Source organism: Eleutherodactylus coqui, chromosome 1, assembly GCF_035609145.1.
Source record: "Eleutherodactylus coqui strain aEleCoq1 chromosome 1, aEleCoq1.hap1, whole genome shotgun sequence".
In the NCBI taxonomy this organism is placed as follows: domain Eukaryota; kingdom Metazoa; phylum Chordata; class Amphibia; order Anura; family Eleutherodactylidae; genus Eleutherodactylus; species Eleutherodactylus coqui.
This window is the reverse complement of record NC_089837.1, coordinates 328,714,285-328,734,472: the sequence shown is the minus strand read 5'-3', so window position 1 is coordinate 328,734,472 and position 20,188 is coordinate 328,714,285. Positions and strand designations below refer to the sequence as shown.

Sequence of the window (20,188 nt, the reverse complement as noted above, 5' to 3'; positions counted from 1 at the left end):
GAATGCAGCTCTAGCCTCAGCGAGGAGAGATTACACGGTCCTCACTGAGCAGTGCAACAATACCAGATCTATAAAATGAACCACACTACAGCGCCCTCTAGCCGTCAGCCTCGGAGTCATTTATCATAAATCACGTGATGGGCCTAGGTGCAGGAGGCGAGTGTAACACGTAGTGAGGGGTGGGATTATTCATACTAACAAGCCAATGCGGCAGGTACACGTACGGCCGATGAGTGGGACCGCTTACCCCAGGAACCTCCTACTACGTCATCAGTGGCGCTCTGACGTATTAGGCTGGTGGGAAATTCAAGTATACGGAAGAAGAGCGGCGTCTGTCCCGGCTGTAGCGGTGTAATCCGCCGGAGATTACCGCGGGCTCCTCGGGTCAGTGCATGGAACGTTCCAGTTGATCAAGTAGAATGATATTGCTAGTGTTATGGGTTTCCAGCTGCTTTACCTTGAAGAACAACATAGGGCTCATCCTTCCAAATTACATGGGGGCAGGGGCTCCGGGAGCATATATACCAATTCAGCATTGACTGAGTAACGCTGCCGATTCCAGGCACCTTAGGAGATCTGCACCTTAGGACCCTTCCTCGGCCCTGCTGCTGCTTATTTAACGGGCCGGCCACTCGTGCAGATCTCCAAAGGGGGTGTGTACCCAACAACCAATCAGGTGGTTGGAATCGGCAGCGCAACTTAGAGAAGTCTATGTAAAGTGCTGCAGCTAACCTCTCAGGACCCCCCAAATTCATTGTGTTAAAGGGGTATTCTGGGCTTTTTTTTTTTTTTTAATGATGGACCAATCCATAGGTGATTATTAGGGACTCGCTGCTCGGATTTCATCTGATAACCAGCGTTGTTGTGACTGCAGGAAGCTGAATGCACTCCCCATAGTGCAGTTGCTTGGGTTCGTACTGCAGGCACAGCTCCTATTGTATTCAATATAATCTGCAGTGACAGCGGTGCCAGGATTCAGCTGACTGGTGGGGATCGAATCTGCAGGTCCTCAAGGATCATCTATTGATGACCCATTGGGCATCTGCGTGTGTATATATGTCTAACCTTAGACCTAATTTACATGGGGCAGAGTTTCCGCATGAAATCTGCGCTACTTTAGCATCCTATTGAATGCTCTGCAAACTTGCATTGTGATAGAGAACGATTGACTTCCCCATGCTTGGTGTATCTTCCCCCATGAGGAGGTTGCACACAGATTCGGCCCATTATTCAAGACTAAATCTGTGTATGAGTCCACATGAAAACCCACTACTGAATTCTGATTGTCAGATCAATAATATTGGGAGTTTGAAAGGAGCAGCAGGGTGCATGCTCAACCCCAAACTCCTCGTAGTCCCAATCGGACTCTTGCCTACCTAGTTTTAATCCAGATGATAAATGCTTCTGCCCAGAATACCCGTTTTTTAACTTGTTGATCATTTTAAAATCCAGAATTTTTATTTTTATAACAAAATTTGAAGGGGTTGTCCCACCATAAAGTTATCAGTTATCAACAGCGTATTAATGGTGCTGCAAGGTATCACCATACAGCAGGACACATGTTCCTCCTGCATGAGCCTAGTGACGACTGCAGACTACAGGAGTGCACTGGATTGCACATACATCATGTCTTTCTCTGAACTGCAATTTGAGAGTTAAAATCAGAAAGCCGTGCAACAAAAAATTCTGCATAAACCCTAAGGCCGTCTTCACACAAGTGATAGAATCACACGAGATTTGTGCATTTTTAAGACATACAAATTGGGTTCACACTTGAGATGAGCGAACCTACTCGTTTCGAGTAATTACTTGATCGAGCACCGCGATTTTTGAGTACTTCAGTACTCGGGTGAAAAGATTCGGGGGGCACTGCAACCCCCCACTCACCCACGGCGTCCCCTGAATCTTTTCGCCCGAGTACAGAAGTACTCGAAAATCGCGGTGCTCTGGCGAAAAAGGGGCGTGGCCAAGTAGGTTCACTTATCTCTAGTTCACACACATTAGCAATGTTTTTCTACATCATACTGCGATGTGAGAAACAAATCATGGCATTTTTTTCATTTGGTTGCGTACTCTCGCATCACAGCCCCATTGAAAGCAGTGGGAGAACTCTGTCGCAGCTGTTTAAATCTTCCCCGAAGTGATGCGAGCCTGTTTTAACATGAAAAGGCCTCGTATCCCTTAGTATCTCACATGGTGGGGAGCTTGATATCAGGGCGGGACTCACAGCCCCATACTGTACCTTGGCCCGATATCGTGTAGTGGCCCAGAGTTAACGGGTCCCATCCATAATGTTATGTTTGTCTCATGCAATGGTATTGTCAGTGTCCTGTATGTAAATAAGGAAGATGGAACAATGCCTCTACAGCGCCATCTATTGGATGGCAGCATTCCTTCAAATCAAAGTGACCTTATAACAAGTCTTATCAATGATTGGGAATCGGAAACCAAGCCAGAAACAATGCACAGACAGACTGTTTCGGCGTGATTGTCCCTAATCACTGTGCAGCAGGATTCTGGATTAGTCTGTGAGAGGCCTGTAACGTGGGTCAGAAGCTGTGTCGGGTCTCCTTAAAGGGGTTGTCCGGCCACGCAGGGTGACATTTTTTTACAATAATAATTCTTTCCTTTCACTAACCATTCTAAAACACATCATACAGGGGCTCAAAACGCCGGGCATATCAGCTGTAATGTTGTTTTCTTACTTTGTAAACTGTTAATGAAAGTAGATTTCAAAGATGACTCTGTTGTGCTGAAATCCCACAATGCCCTGCGCCTCCTCTCTCTGTGCACGCTCCTGATGACAGCAGGACACTTTAAACTGAAAAGCAGTGTCTCCTGGCCCCGCACAGCTCCCGCCCACCTCCATTGAACTAATCAAGTCTCTCCAGGCCCCGCCCCCTCTAAGTTCACTCTACAGTACCAGACTGCTGTAGATTAAATTTAAAGGGAGTGGGAATTGGGCGGAGCCAGGAGAGACTGTATTAGTTCAATGGAGGTGAATCATGTGATACAGCAGCTCTGCAGACGTATCACAGAGAATCGGCTTTTAGATTTGTCTGCAGAGCTGCTGTATCGAAGCAGATTCTGTGGAATACGTCTGCTAAGCAGATGTATCTAAGCTGATCCTGTGTCATACGTAAGCTAAGCAGATGTATCACACAGGATGGGCTTAGATACAGCTGTTCAGCAGATGTATCTAAGCCGATCCTGTGTGATATGTCTACTGAGCTGCTGTATCACACAGGATTGTCTTAGATACAGTGTCGCAGCTTCTGAAAAATGGAGACGAAAATCCGCCAAAAATCGCTGCTAAAATAGGCCATGTCCTTAAGGGGTTAAGTAGAGCACCCAAAAAGTATGTGAAGGCACCTAAGGGGTGAGTGGGTCAGGTGATGGTATAGGCTCTCCCCAAGGAGAGCACCCAAAAGGGGTGTGGGAACACCTAAAAGATGAGTAAGGAGATTCAAAAGCATAGGGTTCATATTCGTGTGTCTCACAAATCTCTCACGATTTTCTCGGCCATGTGAAGGTGGCCTTAGTTCTTATTCACGAGGCCGTAGCCATGTGCAGTGTGACTCTTCTAGGCCAGATGAGTCCTCTCTGCTAATTTGCATACAGCAAGCTATAACATTGGAACCTAATTGTGGGGGTACATGGGCTCATTAGAAAAAAAAGGGCATTAGAAGTTATTGATTTTTCTTCATCCTTCACCAGCTAGTGAAATTAGTTTACGGTTGAGAAAATTGTGACAGGTTCCCTTTAACATAATCGAGAATAAGCGAGGGGTCCAAAAAATCTGGATTCATTTTAATGCATCATTAAATCTTGTTTTAAATGTAAGAAATAATTATTTCTGTATATTCTTGTTAGTATCTTTTCAGTTTACTACTTTCTTTGGACTTGCCGTAGTTTTCTTGCCAACGTGAATTTTATTCTGAGAAAGATGGCACAGAGGTAAGTCGATGCTGACAATAAAACCTTTATATTAAGCAAGACCTCTCACAAACGCTTTTTATTGCAATTAATGTGACGTTTTGGATGCTGCATTCTAACTCTCCTATTGAAATCAATGGGCCCTCACAGACATGCCTGACTTGGAGTCTGTTCTAGATTTGTCTAACGCACCTGCTCCCCCATCACAATGATGGCATGCAAAAACAGTCGGCCGCAGGCAGCTGCAGACGGAAGCGAAACTAAAATCGCTGCAAAGCGCCGCATTCGAAATTGCACTGCTTTGCCGCCTTAGACTCTGGAAAAATTAAGCAGAATTATGTTCAAGAATGTTATGGCTATTCTACCAGATAGCTATCAGCAAAAAGAACAAAATTTTTTTCTGCGCTCTGTAAATGGTATGTTCCACAAATGGTGGTTTGTCAGATATACAAAGGAGTTACACTTACTGAGAAGGAGGGGGGTATGATGACCATGAGCCCCCTCCTTGAAGTGATGTCTCCTTCTTTCTCCAAATGGAAGCTTCCACACGTCCAAGATAAAGTTATACCACTTTTATTTCCAATATTCACTTAAAAGAACGGGCAACGCGTTTCAGTGCTCACAGGCACCTTTCTCAAGCCATAAACAAGTAGTGCAGTCATTGCATATATATAGTAAATAGGTCACTTACATTTACAAGCTGCTAATGCCTCTCGGTGGTGGCGGCCATATTGGGGGCGCGTTTAGATTGACCACGTCATCACGCCGGTCACATGATCAGCGTTTAGACGTGCCGCTGTAGTTAGTGTCGCCCGATGGCGGCGGCCATGATGGAGGTGTGTATCGTTATGTCAACGTCATTACGCTGATCATATGATCAGCATTCTGACGTTCTATCCTTATCCATGTCTCTCGATGGTAGCGGCCATCATGGGGGGGTGTTTTCAAATTACCAGCGTCATCACGCCGGTCACATGATCGGCGTTTTAGACAATCTGCCGTGGAGGAACACAGAGATGTTTGACATGTTTTTGGGGGCGTGTTAGACGTTTCATACGTCATCACAGTCTCCTTGTCATTAGGACATTACTACTCACGGGCATATAGAGTATTTAATTAATGGTACGTCCAATAATAGCTCCGCTATTAATATATTTCAATGGTTAATATGTATATCTTCAGCCTGTAAATTTGTAGGCAGCACCATATCTATAGAAACAGCTTTCATTACATCTGTCATATAGTCAATATGTAATACATTCGTTTTTGTCATGCCAATAAACGACATTCTGTGTGGAATTATATTCTCCTTGTATAATGCACATATATCACATACTATTTATGCATATCGGTCTGGATTTTCGAATTTGTTAATTTGTATAAAATGATTTTTATAAAAAGATTATTATCTCATTCTGGCCATTGTATAATTTCCATAAATAATAATAATATATCCACAATCCTAAAATATTCACCTTACAAATTATTCTAAAATAAAAAGGAGAGTATAATATCCATAATACATAAAATGTTAATAAAATACTTTAAAAAGCATTGTGTGTCATTATGGAGCTCAAATACAGCTTTTTTCAAATAAAAAGGTTTTTCTTTGATAATTTAAAATTTTTTTTCAAGAGTTTCGTTCAATCCCATTGGAATCAGTGTTTGTAATCGGAAGATCCAATACATTTCTCGTTTTTTAAGGAGAGAAAATATTTCTGGTTTTACTTTTTCTAATGGTGTAACCTTCAAACCTCTGGCGTCTTTATTGTGTTCTTTCATAAAGTGTCTTGAAATGCTGTGTTTTTCAAAACCATTCACTATATTGTTACGATGTTTGTTAATCCGTATTCGTAAGGGGTTGATAGTACGCCCTATATACCTTAGCCCACAAGGGCATTGCAAAAGATATATCACAAATTTTGAACTGCATGTTAGAAGAGATTGGATCTTATGTGTTTTTTTTGGAGTTATTGTTGATAATGGTATCTCTCTTTGTCCATGCGTAATGTGTAGGCAACATTTACACCTAGATATCCCACACTTAAAAGCACCTTGGATAGGTTTTAAAAAATGATTCGCACTGTTTGTAGCTTGATTTTGTTTACTGTTCTGTTTTTTAAAAGGGCAGGAGGGAGCTAATATATCTTTTATTGTTTTACTTCTTCTAAACGTTACTACTGGTCTTTCTGGTAAGTTTTTTTGTAAAAAAGGGTCATCTTTTAGAATGTTCCAATGTTTTTGCAGAGTATTTCGAATTCCTCCATGTTGTATATTGTACTTTGTTACGAGTAAGATTCGTAACAAAGTACAATATACAACATGGAGGAATTCGAATACGGATTAACAAACATCGTAACAATATAGTGAATGGTTTTGAAAAACACAGCATTTCAAGACACTTTATGAAAGAACACAATAAAGACGCCAGAGGTTTGAAGGTTACACCATTAGAAAAAGTAAAACCAGAAATATTTTCTCTCCTTAAAAAACGAGAAATGTATTGGATCTTCCGATTACAAACACTGATTCCAATGGGATTGAACGAAACTCTTGAAAAAAAATTTTAAATTATCAAAGAAAAACCTTTTTATTTGAAAAAAGCTGTATTTGAGCTCCATAATGACACACAATGCTTTTTAAAGTATTTTATTAACATTTTATGTATTATGGATATTATACTCTCCTTTTTATTTTAGAATAATTTGTAAGGTGAATATTTTAGGATTGTGGATATATTATTATTATTTATGGAAATTATACAATGGCCAGAATGAGATAATAATCTTTTTATAAAAATCATTTTATACAAATTAACAAATTCGAAAATCCAGACCGATATGCATAAATAGTATGTGATATATGTGCATTATACAAGGAGAATATAATTCCATACAGAATGTCGTTTATTGGCATGACAAAAACGAATGTATTACATATTGACTATATGACAGATGTAATGAAAGCTGTTTCTATAGATATGGTGCTGCCTACAAATTTACAGGCTGAAGATATACATATTAACCATTGAAATATATTAATAGCGGAGCTATTATTGGACGTACCGTTAATTAAATACTCTATATGCCCGTGAGTAGTAATGTCCTAATGACAAGGAGACTGTGATGACGTATGAAACGTCTAACACGCCCCCAAAAACATGTCAAACATCTCTGTGTTCCTCCACGGCAGATTGTCTAAAACGCCGATCATGTGACCGGCGTGATGACGCTGGTAATTTGAAAACACCCCCCCATGATGGCCGCTACCATCGAGAGACATGGATAAGGATAGAACGTCAGAATGCTGATCATATGATCAGCGTAATGACGTTGACATAACGATACACACCTCCATCATGGCCGCCGCCATCGGGCGACACTAACTACAGCGGCACGTCTAAACGCTGATCATGTGACCGGCGTGATGACGTGGTCAATCTAAACACGCCCCCAATATGGCCGCCACCACCGAGAGGCATTAGCAGCTTGTAAATGTAAGTGACCTATTTACTATATATATGCAATGACTGCACTACTTGTTTATGGCTTGAGAAAGGTGCCTGTGAGCACTGAAACGCGTTGCCCGTTCTTTTAAGTGAATATTGGAAATAAAAGTGGAATAACTTTATCTTGAACGTGTGGAAGCTTCCATTTGGAGAAAGAAGGAGACATCACTTCAAGGAGGGGGCTCATGGTCATCATACCCCCCTCCTTCTCAGTAAGTGTAACTCCTTTGTATATCTGACAAACCACCATTTGTGGAACATACCATTTACTGAGCGCAGAAAAAAATTTTGTTCTTTTTGCTGATAGCTATCTGTTATTTTCTTTGGGATCACTCTCTTATGAGAGACCCCAATTATTTCTGCAGCTCTCCCCCTTGTCTTTGGAGGATTTGAATGGTGTTGTTCTCCACTGAATGACGATCCTGAGGCGCTATCTGGCTATATTTTCTTGTGATGGCTATTCTACAGTTCTGAGAATATACAAAAGTAATTTTTATAGCTTTATGTATTGCAGTCAGAACTATGGTATATTCACAGGTTATGTTACATGTTTTCTTACCACATAATTTTTTTTTTAAGGAATTATTTAATTTGAAGTTTTTAAATTTATAAAGACTAAACAAGCTAGGTCGATATTGGAGTGAATTAAATACTGAAAAATATACAAGACTACCTAATAACACTGGAAGCAACGTGGGTTACAGTCAAGGTTTGGCGACTGTAAGCCCTTCATATGCAGAGTAAAACTGCAACAAGAGAAAGGTTGTGACAAGAGGAGCATACCACCCATAATCTCCACATGATGTAGACCCAGAACGACATAAAAAAGATCAAAGAAGAAAAACGAATGACGCAGGCTGCTTTCACATCTGCGTTCGTGCTCAGTTCAGGGTTTTCGTCTCTGCTCTGTTTTTGGAGGAAATAAAACAGAAATAAAACAAAAAAAAAAAGAATTTTTATTTTTTTCCCCCCATTAATTTCAATGGGGTTTCTAAAGAAACTGAAAGGCTTTACGTTTGTTCCATTCTGTCAAGTTCCCATATAATTTTTTTTTTAGCATGGAAAAGTTACTCTGGAGATTGTGCTATATTTTTTTTTTCGTTAAAAACAAACAAACAAACAAACAAACAAACAAACAAAAACAAAACTGGAATCTTGTGGAATGGAAGCGAACAGAAGCCGGTCCATATGCTTTTTTTTTGTTTGTTTGTTTGTTTTGTTTTTTCTCTCCTCCAATAAACGGAGCAGAGAGATGGAAACCCTAAACTGAGCGCTACTGCCTGACATTGGCTTGCAGGTGAATGCTGCTTGTAAAATTTCTTTATTGGCACTGAGCGCTAACACAGGCTTGAAAGCAGCCATAGTCATTAAGATGACACCCTGGATAGGTAAAGAAGAGAAAGGGGAGGTGAAGAAATAGAGCGAGGATGGGAAAGAAAAGAAAAAAATACACCCAAGAAAGAAATTAATCCACTTCATTCAAGACAGATGTACCATATATGTATTGGAAACCTGGAATTCAGGGGTCCAGGAAGAGACAAAGCAGGCATTAGTGTCTTGCAGTGACCTCCTCCATCCTAATAATCTCATCAACCTTTTACAGGCAATGAAAGAGTGCAAGAGACGAATTGGCCCTCCAGTGCGCTGGAATGTATGATTTAGCGATGTTCATTAAATGTTTTAGTATGGACTTCCGATATAGGTTCTCACAGGTAGATCAGAAAGATATATTGTGGGAAACTGTTAAATCCATGCGTAAAACACTGCATAGAATTTTGTGACTCCTCTTTTCCACATTCTTCTTAGAACATGCCATAAATGTATAGTGGTGAGGGGTTGATCATCGTAATCATTAAAAATGACGGCACTGTGGCTCCAGCCAGCTGTGTTCATATTTTCTTGGAAGACGTTGGGTTGACCCATAAACTATCATGGATTGATCTGGCCCTACCGGTCATAAATGAGTGGCATATTGATCAGATATGCTATGAATTTAAAGTGACCCCCTGTCCTGGACAATCCAAGATGGCTTTACCGCTTCTTTGACTACCTGATGTACACTACGCATTATCATGCAATGGTAGTCTAAAAAAAACTACATGCTGCCCTGTCTGACAAGTGCTGCTCATGTGTGCAGCACCTGCTAATTAGAATATGTAGTATATTACACACTGCATTAGTATGCATCATTAGTCTATCATCTAGTCAGAGAAGTATTGCAGCCATCTTTATTTGTCCAGGACTGGAGGGTTACTTTAACCCCTTAGTGACGAAGCCTGTTTGCGCCTTAGTGACGGAGCCAAATTTTGGAAATCTGACATGTGTCACTTAACATATCCTAACTCCGTGAAGGCTTTACATATCCAAGTGATTCTGACATTGTTTTTTCGCCACTTGTTGTACTTCATTTAGGTGGTAAAAATAGACCCATAGAATTTGTGTATATTTATTAAAAACCCCAAAAATGGGAAAATGTTGAAAAAATTGTCATTTTTTTTCACGTTTTTAACTGTAATCTCAAATATGTGCAAACATACTGTACAAGTTTTTGCTCAGATATATATTTCCATCTGTTCACTTTATTCTGGACGCACGTTTGAAAAACTTTCGTGTTTTTTTTAACCATTTAGGAGACGTACAAATTTAACATTACTTATCAACATTTTGAGGAACACTTTGTTTTCCTGCACCAAGCCAAGATTGTAAATTCTCATAGGTGTCAGAATTATAGATAACCCCACAAATTAAAACTACACCCCCTTAGTGTATTCACTGAGGGGGGTCAGGAGTATTTTGACCCCACAGTTTCTTTTCAGGAATTAATGCAATTTAGAGTAAAAAAAATAAAATTTCATATTTTTGCAAATACGTAATTTTTAACACAGAATTTTTTTCTATAGTGCACATGAAAACGAGGATTTACACCTCAAAATGCATACACCCGTTTGTCCCGTGTTCAGAAACATACCCATTGTGGCCCTAATCTTCTGTCCGTATGTACAACGGGGCCAAAACCGAAAGGAGCAGCCAGTGGCTTTCAGATCAGACATTTTGCTTGAAGGCGTTTTAGGCCCCATTGGTCACTTGTAGACCCCTCGAGCGGCCAAAACGATAGAGAACCCCCACAAATGACCTCATTTTGGAAACTAGACCTCTTAGTGCATTAATCTAGGGTTGTACTGCAAATTTTTACCCAACAGTTTTTGAATGAAGCAAAGCAGAAGGAAAAAATTAAGATTTTTGTTTTTTTTATCAATTATGTGATTTTAAAAGCATTTTTTTTTGTGGACAGCAGACATATAAATGGAGGCTTTCACCCAAAAATGGATACCTCCGTTTGTCCCGTGTTCAGAAACATACCCATTGGGGGCCTAATCTTCTGTCCGTATGCACAACGGGGCCCAAACTGGAAGGAGCAGCGGGTGGTTTTCTGAACAGACATTTTGGTTGAAGGTGTTTCAGGTCCCATAACCCACTTATAGAACCCGTGAGCGACCAAAACGACAGAGGACCCCCACAAATGACCCCATTTTAAAAACTAGACCCCTTAACGCATTCATCTAGCGGTGTACTGCGTATTTTGACCCCACCGGTTTTAAATGAATTGAAGCAAAGCAGAAGGAAAAAATTACGATTTTTGTTTTTTTGGCAATTATGTAATTTTAAAAATAGTTTTTTTTGTACAGCATACATAGGAATGAAGACGTTCAGCCCAAAATGTATACCCCCATTTGTCCCGTGTTCAGAAACATATGCATTGTGGCCCTAATCTTCTGTCTGGATGCACAACGGGGCCCAAACTGAACGGAGCGTCAAACTTTAACTGTCTTTTGACTTTTACGTGACCGCCATTATCCATTGGATAATGGCGATCACGTGACCGAAGACCGCTCACCGCAGCCCCCCGTGACATCTCTAAGCTCTTGGCTACCTTTAGTAGCCAGGAGCAAGGAGATTTTAAATTTTCTCTTGCCCTCCCTAGCTTCTGCGCTTGTGTCCACCATTTTGGCGACGGGCGCATGCGCCAAAACTGGGGGAAGGTCCGCGGATAAGGATCCCGTCAGGGAACCTCGCTGGTGGCCTTATTTAAGTAATTTCACCTCTCCTCACGGATCCGATCCGTGATGGGAGGTGAAAATTGAGCTTTTTTTTACTTTTACGTGATCGCCGTTATCCATTGGATAACGGCGATCACGTGACTGGGAAACGCGTACCGTGGCCGCCCATGAAATCTCTAGGCTCTTGGCTACGTTTAGTAGCCAGGTGCGGGGAGATTTTAAATTACCGCCCCCAACCTGCGGCTTTTGCGCCTGCGTCCGCCATTTTGGCGACGGATGCATGCGCAAAAGCCGGCTCCCGGTGACAGCTCCCTGCTCTCGGCTACTCATTTTAGCCGGGAGCAGGGAGTTTTTAAATTTCCCGGGCCTCCCGGCTCTCTGCGCATGCGTGTGACGTAATTCGTCTGGCGCGCATGCGCAGATGCCGGCGGCAGTGCCGGGGAGAAGACCGAAGGATCCGGACGCTGCGGAGGACCGGGGGTGAGTACTCTCAGCTCCCCTTACGGATCCGATCCGTAAGGGGAGCTGAAACTTTAATTGTTTTGAACTTTTCATTGACTTTAACGCGATCGCCGGTATCCGGTGGATACCGGCGATCGCGTTACCGGGGGTGGGGTCCCGCGGCCCGGGATGACAGCTCCATGCTGTCGGCTACCTCCGGTAACCGGCAGCATGGAGCTATCGCGTCCTGAGCCTGCAGGGCTGTCATTCCTAGAAGATGCATAAAACTACGTCCTCTAGGAATAAAGCCCAGTCGGCCAGGACGTAGTTTCCCGATGGGGCTGTCACTAAGGGGTTAAGTGTTTGGAATATTCTTTTAACCCCTCACTGATATGCGCTGTACAAGTACGGTGCAGCAGGACAGTTACTTCATTGCACTGTACATATACAGCACTGGTTAAGAGGTGTCTCCGAAGATGAGCCCTCCGTAACCAGAGGGGGTCCTGCTGAGATTGGTCTTAACTCCAATCCCAGCCACTTAACGCCTTAAATGCTGTGTTCAATGGTGTCCCCGGCATGTAAATGATCTTATTGTCAAGTAAAGAAAGTGAGTTAGTGATAATACATTGCATTACAAAATCGGTGAAAAAAAATTGCATGTCGTTCCAATAGTTAAAACGAAAAAGATTTGATACAGTGTTAGCCAGTAGAGCAAAATCTGATTGTTCTCAGTAATGGCCCATTTACAGGAGCAGATAAATACCAATTATGTATGTAAATGAAGCCCAAGGCTATTATCTGTGCTCAGATCCATTGTTCTCCAAGGGGAAACAATGCTATCAGCATCAGCACTCCCCCCCCCCCCCCCCCTCCCATGGAGAACGACTGATAAAAGTGATTGTTAAAATCAAGCTCACTTGATTTTAATGATCAGCAAAAAGTGCCCGAAATGCATGTGCCCCTGCCCATTTACACGCACCGATTATCGCTAAAACGATTAGCGATCTTTTAGCAATAATCGTCTAGTGTAAATGGGCCTTAAAGGGGTTGTCCCGCGAAACAAAGTGGGTCTATACACTTCTGCATGGCCATAATAATGCACTTTGTAATGTAAATTGTGCATTAATTATGAGCCATACAGAAGTTATAAAAAGTTTTATACTTACCTGCTCCGTTGCTGGCGTCCTCGTCTCCATGGTGCCGACTAATTTCTGGCCTCTAATGGCCAAATTAGCCGCGCTTGCGCAGTCCGGGTCTTCTGCTGTCTTCAATGGGGCAGCTCGTGCAGGATGCCGGCTCCGTGTAGCTCCGCTCCGCCCCGTCACGTGCCGATTCCAGCCAATCAGGAGGCTGGAATCGGCAATGGACCGCACAGAAGCCCTGCGGTCCACCGAGATAGAGGATCCCGGCGGCCATCTTCAGCAGGTGAGTATGAAGACGCCGGACCGCCGGGATTCGGGTAAGTACTACCCGGTTTGTTTTTTTAACCCCTGCATCGGGGTTGTCTCGCGCCGAACCGGGGGGGGGGGGGGGGGTGTTTAAAAAAAAAAAAAAAAAAACCGTTTCGGCGCGGGACAACCCCTTTAAGAGAAATCAAGTAATCTAGATATACCAGTTAGCCCCTTGAGTGGCGGGTTTCTTACTCCCCTGTCAGACCCACCAGGGCAGGTTTTTTTAAATGGGCCAATCATTTAATTTCAACTAATTTTCCAGTCGTGTTCCAAGAGCCATAACTTTTTCATTTTTCAATCGACACAGCCATATGAGGGCTTCTTGTTTGCGGTACAAGTTGTACTTTTTGATGGCATCATTTTTGGGTATATATAATGTATTGCATGACTTTTGTAAAAAAAAAATTGTAGGGGGATTGGGGAAAAAAAAAGAAATTCTGCCATTTGTTTTTTGGATTTAATTTTTACGGTGTTCAGCATGCAGAATAAATAATGTGATAACATTATTCTCTGAGTCAACACGATTCTGGCAATACCAAGTTTATACAGTTTTTCTCGTCCGTATCATTGGGGGACACGGCAAGACCTTGGGTATAGCTTCTGCCACTAGGAGGCGATACTAAGCATAAAAGTGTTAACTCCTCCCACTAGCTATAACCCACATGCAGGCATTCAGCTAGATCAGTTTTTAGCTTAGCGTCTGGGAGGCAGACGTGTAGTTTAGGTTTTCATGGAAGACTTTGCTTGTGGGAATACGGGGAGGCAGGGCTTTTCTCTGGCCTCCCTATACTCCCAGGAATGGGCGAACAGTACGGTGTCTCCACCGTGTTGTTTGCGCCCGACCCAACAAAAAAAAGGTGGCTCGATCATGCTTCTGCACAGTAGATCGATGCCCTCCAGCCATATGGTTCTATACTATGGAGCAACTACCATCCTCCGCGACGGCGAGTGCAGTGGGGAACACTGCTGGAGACGGATGCCGTGACGGAAGCTCATCGTAGCCAGGGACAGATCTCTGTAGGATTCTGGAAGAGAGGTTAGTATTTTATTTTATTTTTTTTTAAATACTTTTTCCACCTTGGGCTCGCTGCTTCTGTGAGAGCCCACTGCACTTTTTGGCTGTTTTCTTCGGGTCTACTAGCCCCCTACTGCCTTTGGCCCGTGTCCGTCAGGAAACCCCCCCTCCCCCTCCACGGGACGGTTGCCATCATGGGGACCCCCATGGACAGCCCTGCGCTGCCCTTGTTCTCTGGCATGAGCAAAGGCCTGCGCGGCAGTCGGGGATCCCCGCAGGTGTAGAGGCTGCGATGTCTGTCTGTGGCGGCTCGAGCCGTGCCCTGGCTGGCATCAGTAGAGTTGAGGCCCTGCACTTCCCTTGGCCTCTCTAGGGCCCCTGCGGGCATAGCGTCGGAGCGAGTCGAGCTTCGCACGGGCCCGCGCCGGACTTCCGGTCAGCGCAGCTGAAAATCGATACCCCGGCTTTTCAGGCCTACCTGCGCCTGGTGCTCCGGCAGACATAGTGCGGTTCAGCGCATGCCACGGTCGCCGCTGGGCCCATTAGTTGCGGCGGCACCCTGTCCTGGCTGCCTGCGACGGCATGGGTGGTAATATTACTTTGGGCCCTGGCTTGGGCCTAGGGCAAAAGGCAAGAATCACAATAGGAGGGCCATTCAAATGAGCCCCCCCCCCTCTTTGTCAGGCTCTGCCCTCCTCTTTCACCCCCCTCTGGCTATTGCTGAGACCTGTGGTGCCTGCCAGTGTTCAGAGCTGCTGCTGCACAGGAGAAGCGCTGATCCAAAAGCTCCAGCTGGGATCCATCCGTCTGTTTTAGCGTAAGCTCTGCCTGAGGCATCCTTCACCTGCGCTGTACCTCTTCTGCAGCTTCCCTCGCACTCATACTACCCAGTGACTGCGCGCAGTATTGTGTGGACGCCATGTCCGACGCCAGACCGGGAGGTTCCAGACAGCCTACAGCCAGAGCCACGCTTTATGCCTGCACTCGCAGTAACACGACATTCCCACGCAGTCAGTCTGAGTCCTGCTGTGTGAACTGCCTCCACTTCCGGCAGATTCCCGTAGCGACCACTTCAGCTCCTGTCGACCAGGTGGTTGACCCAGAATAGGCGTGCGCCCTTGCTGCGCGTCTCTCAGTCCTGGCTAGCACGTCTGCAGCGTTTCTTTTCTCAGGAAGAGTGCGTTTTGCCGCTGCGCACCTTGTATTTATGCCTTGTGGCATATGTATATGCCCATCCTGTGGCTTGGGTCAATGTGTGCTGAGACTTGGTGGCTGCGCATCCTCTGGTCCGGCTGGTATATGTTTAGCACCGTGCTGCGTATTTTTGCTGTTTGCCACGCATTGTGCAGCCGCCGCCGCCGCCGCCGCGCAAGGAGTCCCTGTTGGGGTCTGCGAGGCGGCTGGTGTGTCGTGCGCGTAGGGTCCTATGGGGCTGGAACCACTATGGGACCCTACTGGCTAGAATGTCACAGCCCTGCGCGTAACCTGCCCAATCCACTCTGCATGAATCTGGTTTTGCTGAGACCTGTGGTACCTTCCATACAGGGAAGAGTACTAGGCCTGGGGATTCTCTGGACTCCTCGCCCCTCATATCGGCTCCGCATTGGGTTGAGCCTTGCCTATCTGTATCTCCCCTGTTGGCCCCCCCTGCAGCCAGATGTACCGCAGTGTCAGAGGCAAGGATGGCACACGGGCAGGGGCGGCCAGAGCCACATACTAAGCGCGCTCTCGTTACAGTACGAGATTACATCCAGCAGAGGATATCTTGTTTTACGGACAACAGTGTTCAAACCTAATTGTCAGCATTATTGCGGGCTTGCTGAGACTTGCGGTACCTTCCATGTGAAAAAGGTTTTTGCACAGGAATTCAGCTGACATATCGCTCCTCATCTCCACTCCGGACCAAGTTGAGCCTTCCCTAAGGGCTAGCCCTCTTGTTGCCCCTCCTGCAGTTCCCTGCAGGCACCCTAGCGCAGTATCCGTCTCCAGGATGACATGCGGACGGGGCAGCCAGAGCTACATTCCAAGTGCGCTCTCATTACAGGATGAGATTATATCGTCTTACAGACAATACTGTCAGAACAGACTGTCAGCATTACTCAGTGCTGGCTGAGACCAATGGTACCTCCCTTATGGGAAGACAGCTAAACACACGCTCCTCATGGCTGCTTCGGGCCAGGTTGAGCCTCGCCTAACGGTAGCTCCCCTGCTGCCAGTCTACTGCAGTGTCCATGTCCAGAATAACCCGCGGACATGGGCAAGCTGGTGCCACATAGCAGGTGCGCTCTCGCTACAGTGTGAGATTACATCCAGCCAGAGTCTCTCGGCTTATGAACAACACTGTTCAAAATGGTTGTCAGCATTCCGCCGGGCTTGCTGAGACTGCTGGTACCTTCTATTACAGAAAGAGTACTTTGCACAGGAATTTAGCGGACACATCACTCCTTGTCTCCGCTCTATGATGCCTGCCTGCCTGCCTGCGGTTTCATTGCAGGCAGCCTGGCATGATCTCCATTTACAGGATAGGCTGCAGATTGTGGCCGTCCAGAGCCGCATAATATGTGCACTCTCACCACAACATGGGATTGATGTCCAGTTGCAGAACGTCTCGTAATGCGGACAGTCTTTTTCAGTCTACGTATAGTGGCAAGTCCGGGGGTCCTCCCTCTGTCAGGGAGCCTAGGTGCTGAAGATTTTCTACTGGCGCTCCTCCGGTTAGCTCTGACACACTGAACCACTATAGGTCCTTTCCCTCTCCACGCAGTTCTGACTCTAAAACAGCATGTACTGCTTTCTAGAATGACAGGACCGCCAGTGCTGTCAGCTGTGGCTATTGCTGTAGGTCATTCATGGCGTCTGTAATGCATGAATGAGACCTGTTGGGACAATATCCTGTGCGGAATCGAATTTAGCAGCATATCAGACTACGAAGTCTCCTCTTTTGTGGATGGCCGACTGTTGCCGTAAGGAATACTCTGTAATTCCGAGTAGACTTCATCTATACTCCTTCGGCTTTTCTGCATGGATCTTTCCTGCGCAGGTCAATGCGTAGGATTATGGTCTGACTTTGGAGCCTGGATGATGACTGCTTCGCTTAGCTGAAGAGTTGGGATGTCATTCACCCTCTCAGGTGGATAACCTTGCGTCAGCAGAGAATTGCGGGAGTTCCTCAGCAACTACGATCAGGTCACTTCTATTCCTTCGCGGGACGTATCGTATACGGAAGTTAGTACCATACTTCCTATATATCGAAGTCTTAGCGTGGCTGTCTGACATCAATGGACTCTGTCCATGGAGTTACCGTATGGGGTTAACCTCTGTGGACACTTATGCCATTTTTTTTTTCAAGGTCCTTTCATTTGGCGTAGGCCCTCTACAACAAGTATGGCTGGGAGCCACTGGTGGTGAGTTTTCTGCTCATCACGGGTCTGGTTCAGTTCGGCCTACACCTTACACTGCGCTGTCCGAGAGACAAAGTGTTTAAATCAGATGGACTGGAAGTACGATGCGAACTTCTCCTATATTCCTCCTGCATTGTTGCTTGCAGGAGGCCGTGGAACAGTATACACCTATACTGCCTTCAATCTTTAGCGCTAGTCTCTCCCTAATCCTGATGTTTCCACAGTGGAACCAGCGAGATTCACGTACTCGTGTAATTTTACTGTGACATTGGCTTTTCTTGTACCTGCTTAGAGTCATGCTATTGCCCTGACATCCTTGTAAGCAGCCAACCCTAGTTACTACAAGGCGTCACCTTTTCCAAGGCTGGACTTCATGCAGAAGGTGGATGCTGTGGATATTGTCACGGTTTCAGTGGGCTGAAACTGCTGTATGTTTGAGCCCTGTGTCTCCATCTCCTATTCTCTGGCAGCTGTGGCTCCCACGCATTTGCCTGGGAAACTTTCTTTTCACCCTTCAACAGCAGTACGGCCATTGAACGACTGCCTGTCTGGATGGGAAAGGCTTAAGAACTTCTTGGCACAGATGCTTTCACCGTGCAGCCACTAAGACAACCAATGTCGTGTGTGGCAATTGTTGGAATACACGGCTTTGCGGTCATGCCGCGCTGCAGCTATACGGACTTGAGCCGGACAGTGGTGCCGGGGTTCTGGTACACCAGATTCTGACGGTAGTCAGCTGCCTGTGCGACTTTCTCAAGACAGTCGACCCAGGAAGATGTGAGCCTCACCTCGCGAGCTTCCCAGCCATAGTCATGGTGGGATTCCTACCAGACACGATAGTTAAACGCAACGGATCTTTTCGTTTTTGGCGTTCTAGAATCCATCCTTTTCCTTCCTCAGGACAGGACTGTGAAGGCGGTGTTTACAGTTTGGACTTCTGTGAAGGTGGCCGTTCACCTTGATCGACGGCTAGAAGGCCCCAGTGCTCTGAATTTCAGCTCCAGTGCTGCTGATGACACCACAGCTGTTTTCTGGATACTTTTTCATACAGAAGGGGTTACAGCTGAATTTGTTTCTCGCTCTGAGGTCACGTGCAACTCGTCTTGGCATCCAGTCTCCTCTCCGAGCAAGAGGCTCCATCAGGTGGACATGCCCACGTTCGGTTTTTGTCATCAGGAGAAAGTTGTTATCCACTTGTTGGATATTCCCTCGTGGCAGGTGGTCTCTGGATCCACTTCAATGAGGACTTCGGTTGCCACCTTTATTGATGGTGACTCATTGCAAGGGACGTGCCGGTCACAAGTGGGTTCGGTCTGACTTCGCAAATTACCTCTCAAGTGGCATTTCTTCAGTCGCCCTAGCATTCTGCTGGCCCTCTTGACAACACAGGCCGTGTCCTTGGATTTCCAAGGTGGGCTCCTCGCACTAACTTCGCTCTGTGGCAGTACAGGCTTACCAGGCCAAAGACGACATATCGTCAGGCCGTTGCTACGGCACATATTACTCGGATAGCAGGTGCCTCGTTGGAAGCTCCTCGTTAGGGGCTCTATCCCGGTGGTGCATGGGACCATTACTGAGGTCAATTTATACTCCATCTTTAAGCATGCTGGATGTCTAGGCATCCCTCCATGCTAGTCGCAGTTTCACAGCTTATGGTGATTCTTTACATCTGCGGCTTATATCTTCCTGCACCCTTGGGTACTGCTCTGGAATGTCCCAAGGTCTTGCTGTGTCCCCTAATGATACGGACGAGAAAGCAGGATTTTTGGTATAACTTACCGTAAAATCACTCTCGTTACGTTCATTGGGGGACACAGCACCCACCCAGTGTGGTATTAGAACTGTAACATAGACTCCTCTTGGTTGGAGTGTTCTTAGTGCGGTCACACATGGTGGTAGAATAGGTTACAGTTCTTAATCATTGTTATTTATAAAATATTGTTCTCATATCCTACTGACTGCTCCTACTGCTTGCATACAAACTGATCTAGCTGAATGCCTGCAGGTGCGTTATAGCTAGTGGGAGGGGTTAACACTTATGCTTAGTGTCGCCTCCTAGTGGCAGAAAGCTATACTCAAGGTCTTGCTGTGTCCCCCAATGAATGTGACAAGAAAGTGACTTGCTTTTTGAAAGCTTTGCTTTTGTGTCGCCACATTCCAAGAGCCGTATTAATTTTATTTTTCCATTGCCAGAGCTCTGGAAGGCCTTGTTTTTTGCGGGATGAACTCTAGTCTTCCTTTATCTAATTTTTAGGAACATATTAAATTTTGCTTGCTTTTTATCCCATTTTTTTCTAGAAGCAAGATTTAACAAAATCTGTAATTCTGGCATGTTTTTTTTTATTTTTATTTTTCACTGCATTCTCTGAGCAGTATAA

General features: G+C 45.0%; 1 protein-coding gene across 1 annotated transcript in view; it reads left to right on the top strand.

Annotated features, from left to right (window-relative positions):
- The first annotated feature begins 299 nt into the window (after positions 1-299).
- The window catches only part of SLFN11 (schlafen family member 11), a 54,414-nt gene continuing 34,525 nt past the window's right edge, over positions 300-20,188 (top strand). The window contains exons 1-2 of the mRNA XM_066575121.1: positions 300-384; positions 3,874-3,957. Of these exons, the coding sequence (XP_066431218.1) occupies positions 3,947-3,957 (11 nt within the window). The 5' untranslated portion in view covers positions 300-384; positions 3,874-3,946. The remainder of the gene's footprint in view (positions 385-3,873; positions 3,958-20,188) is intronic.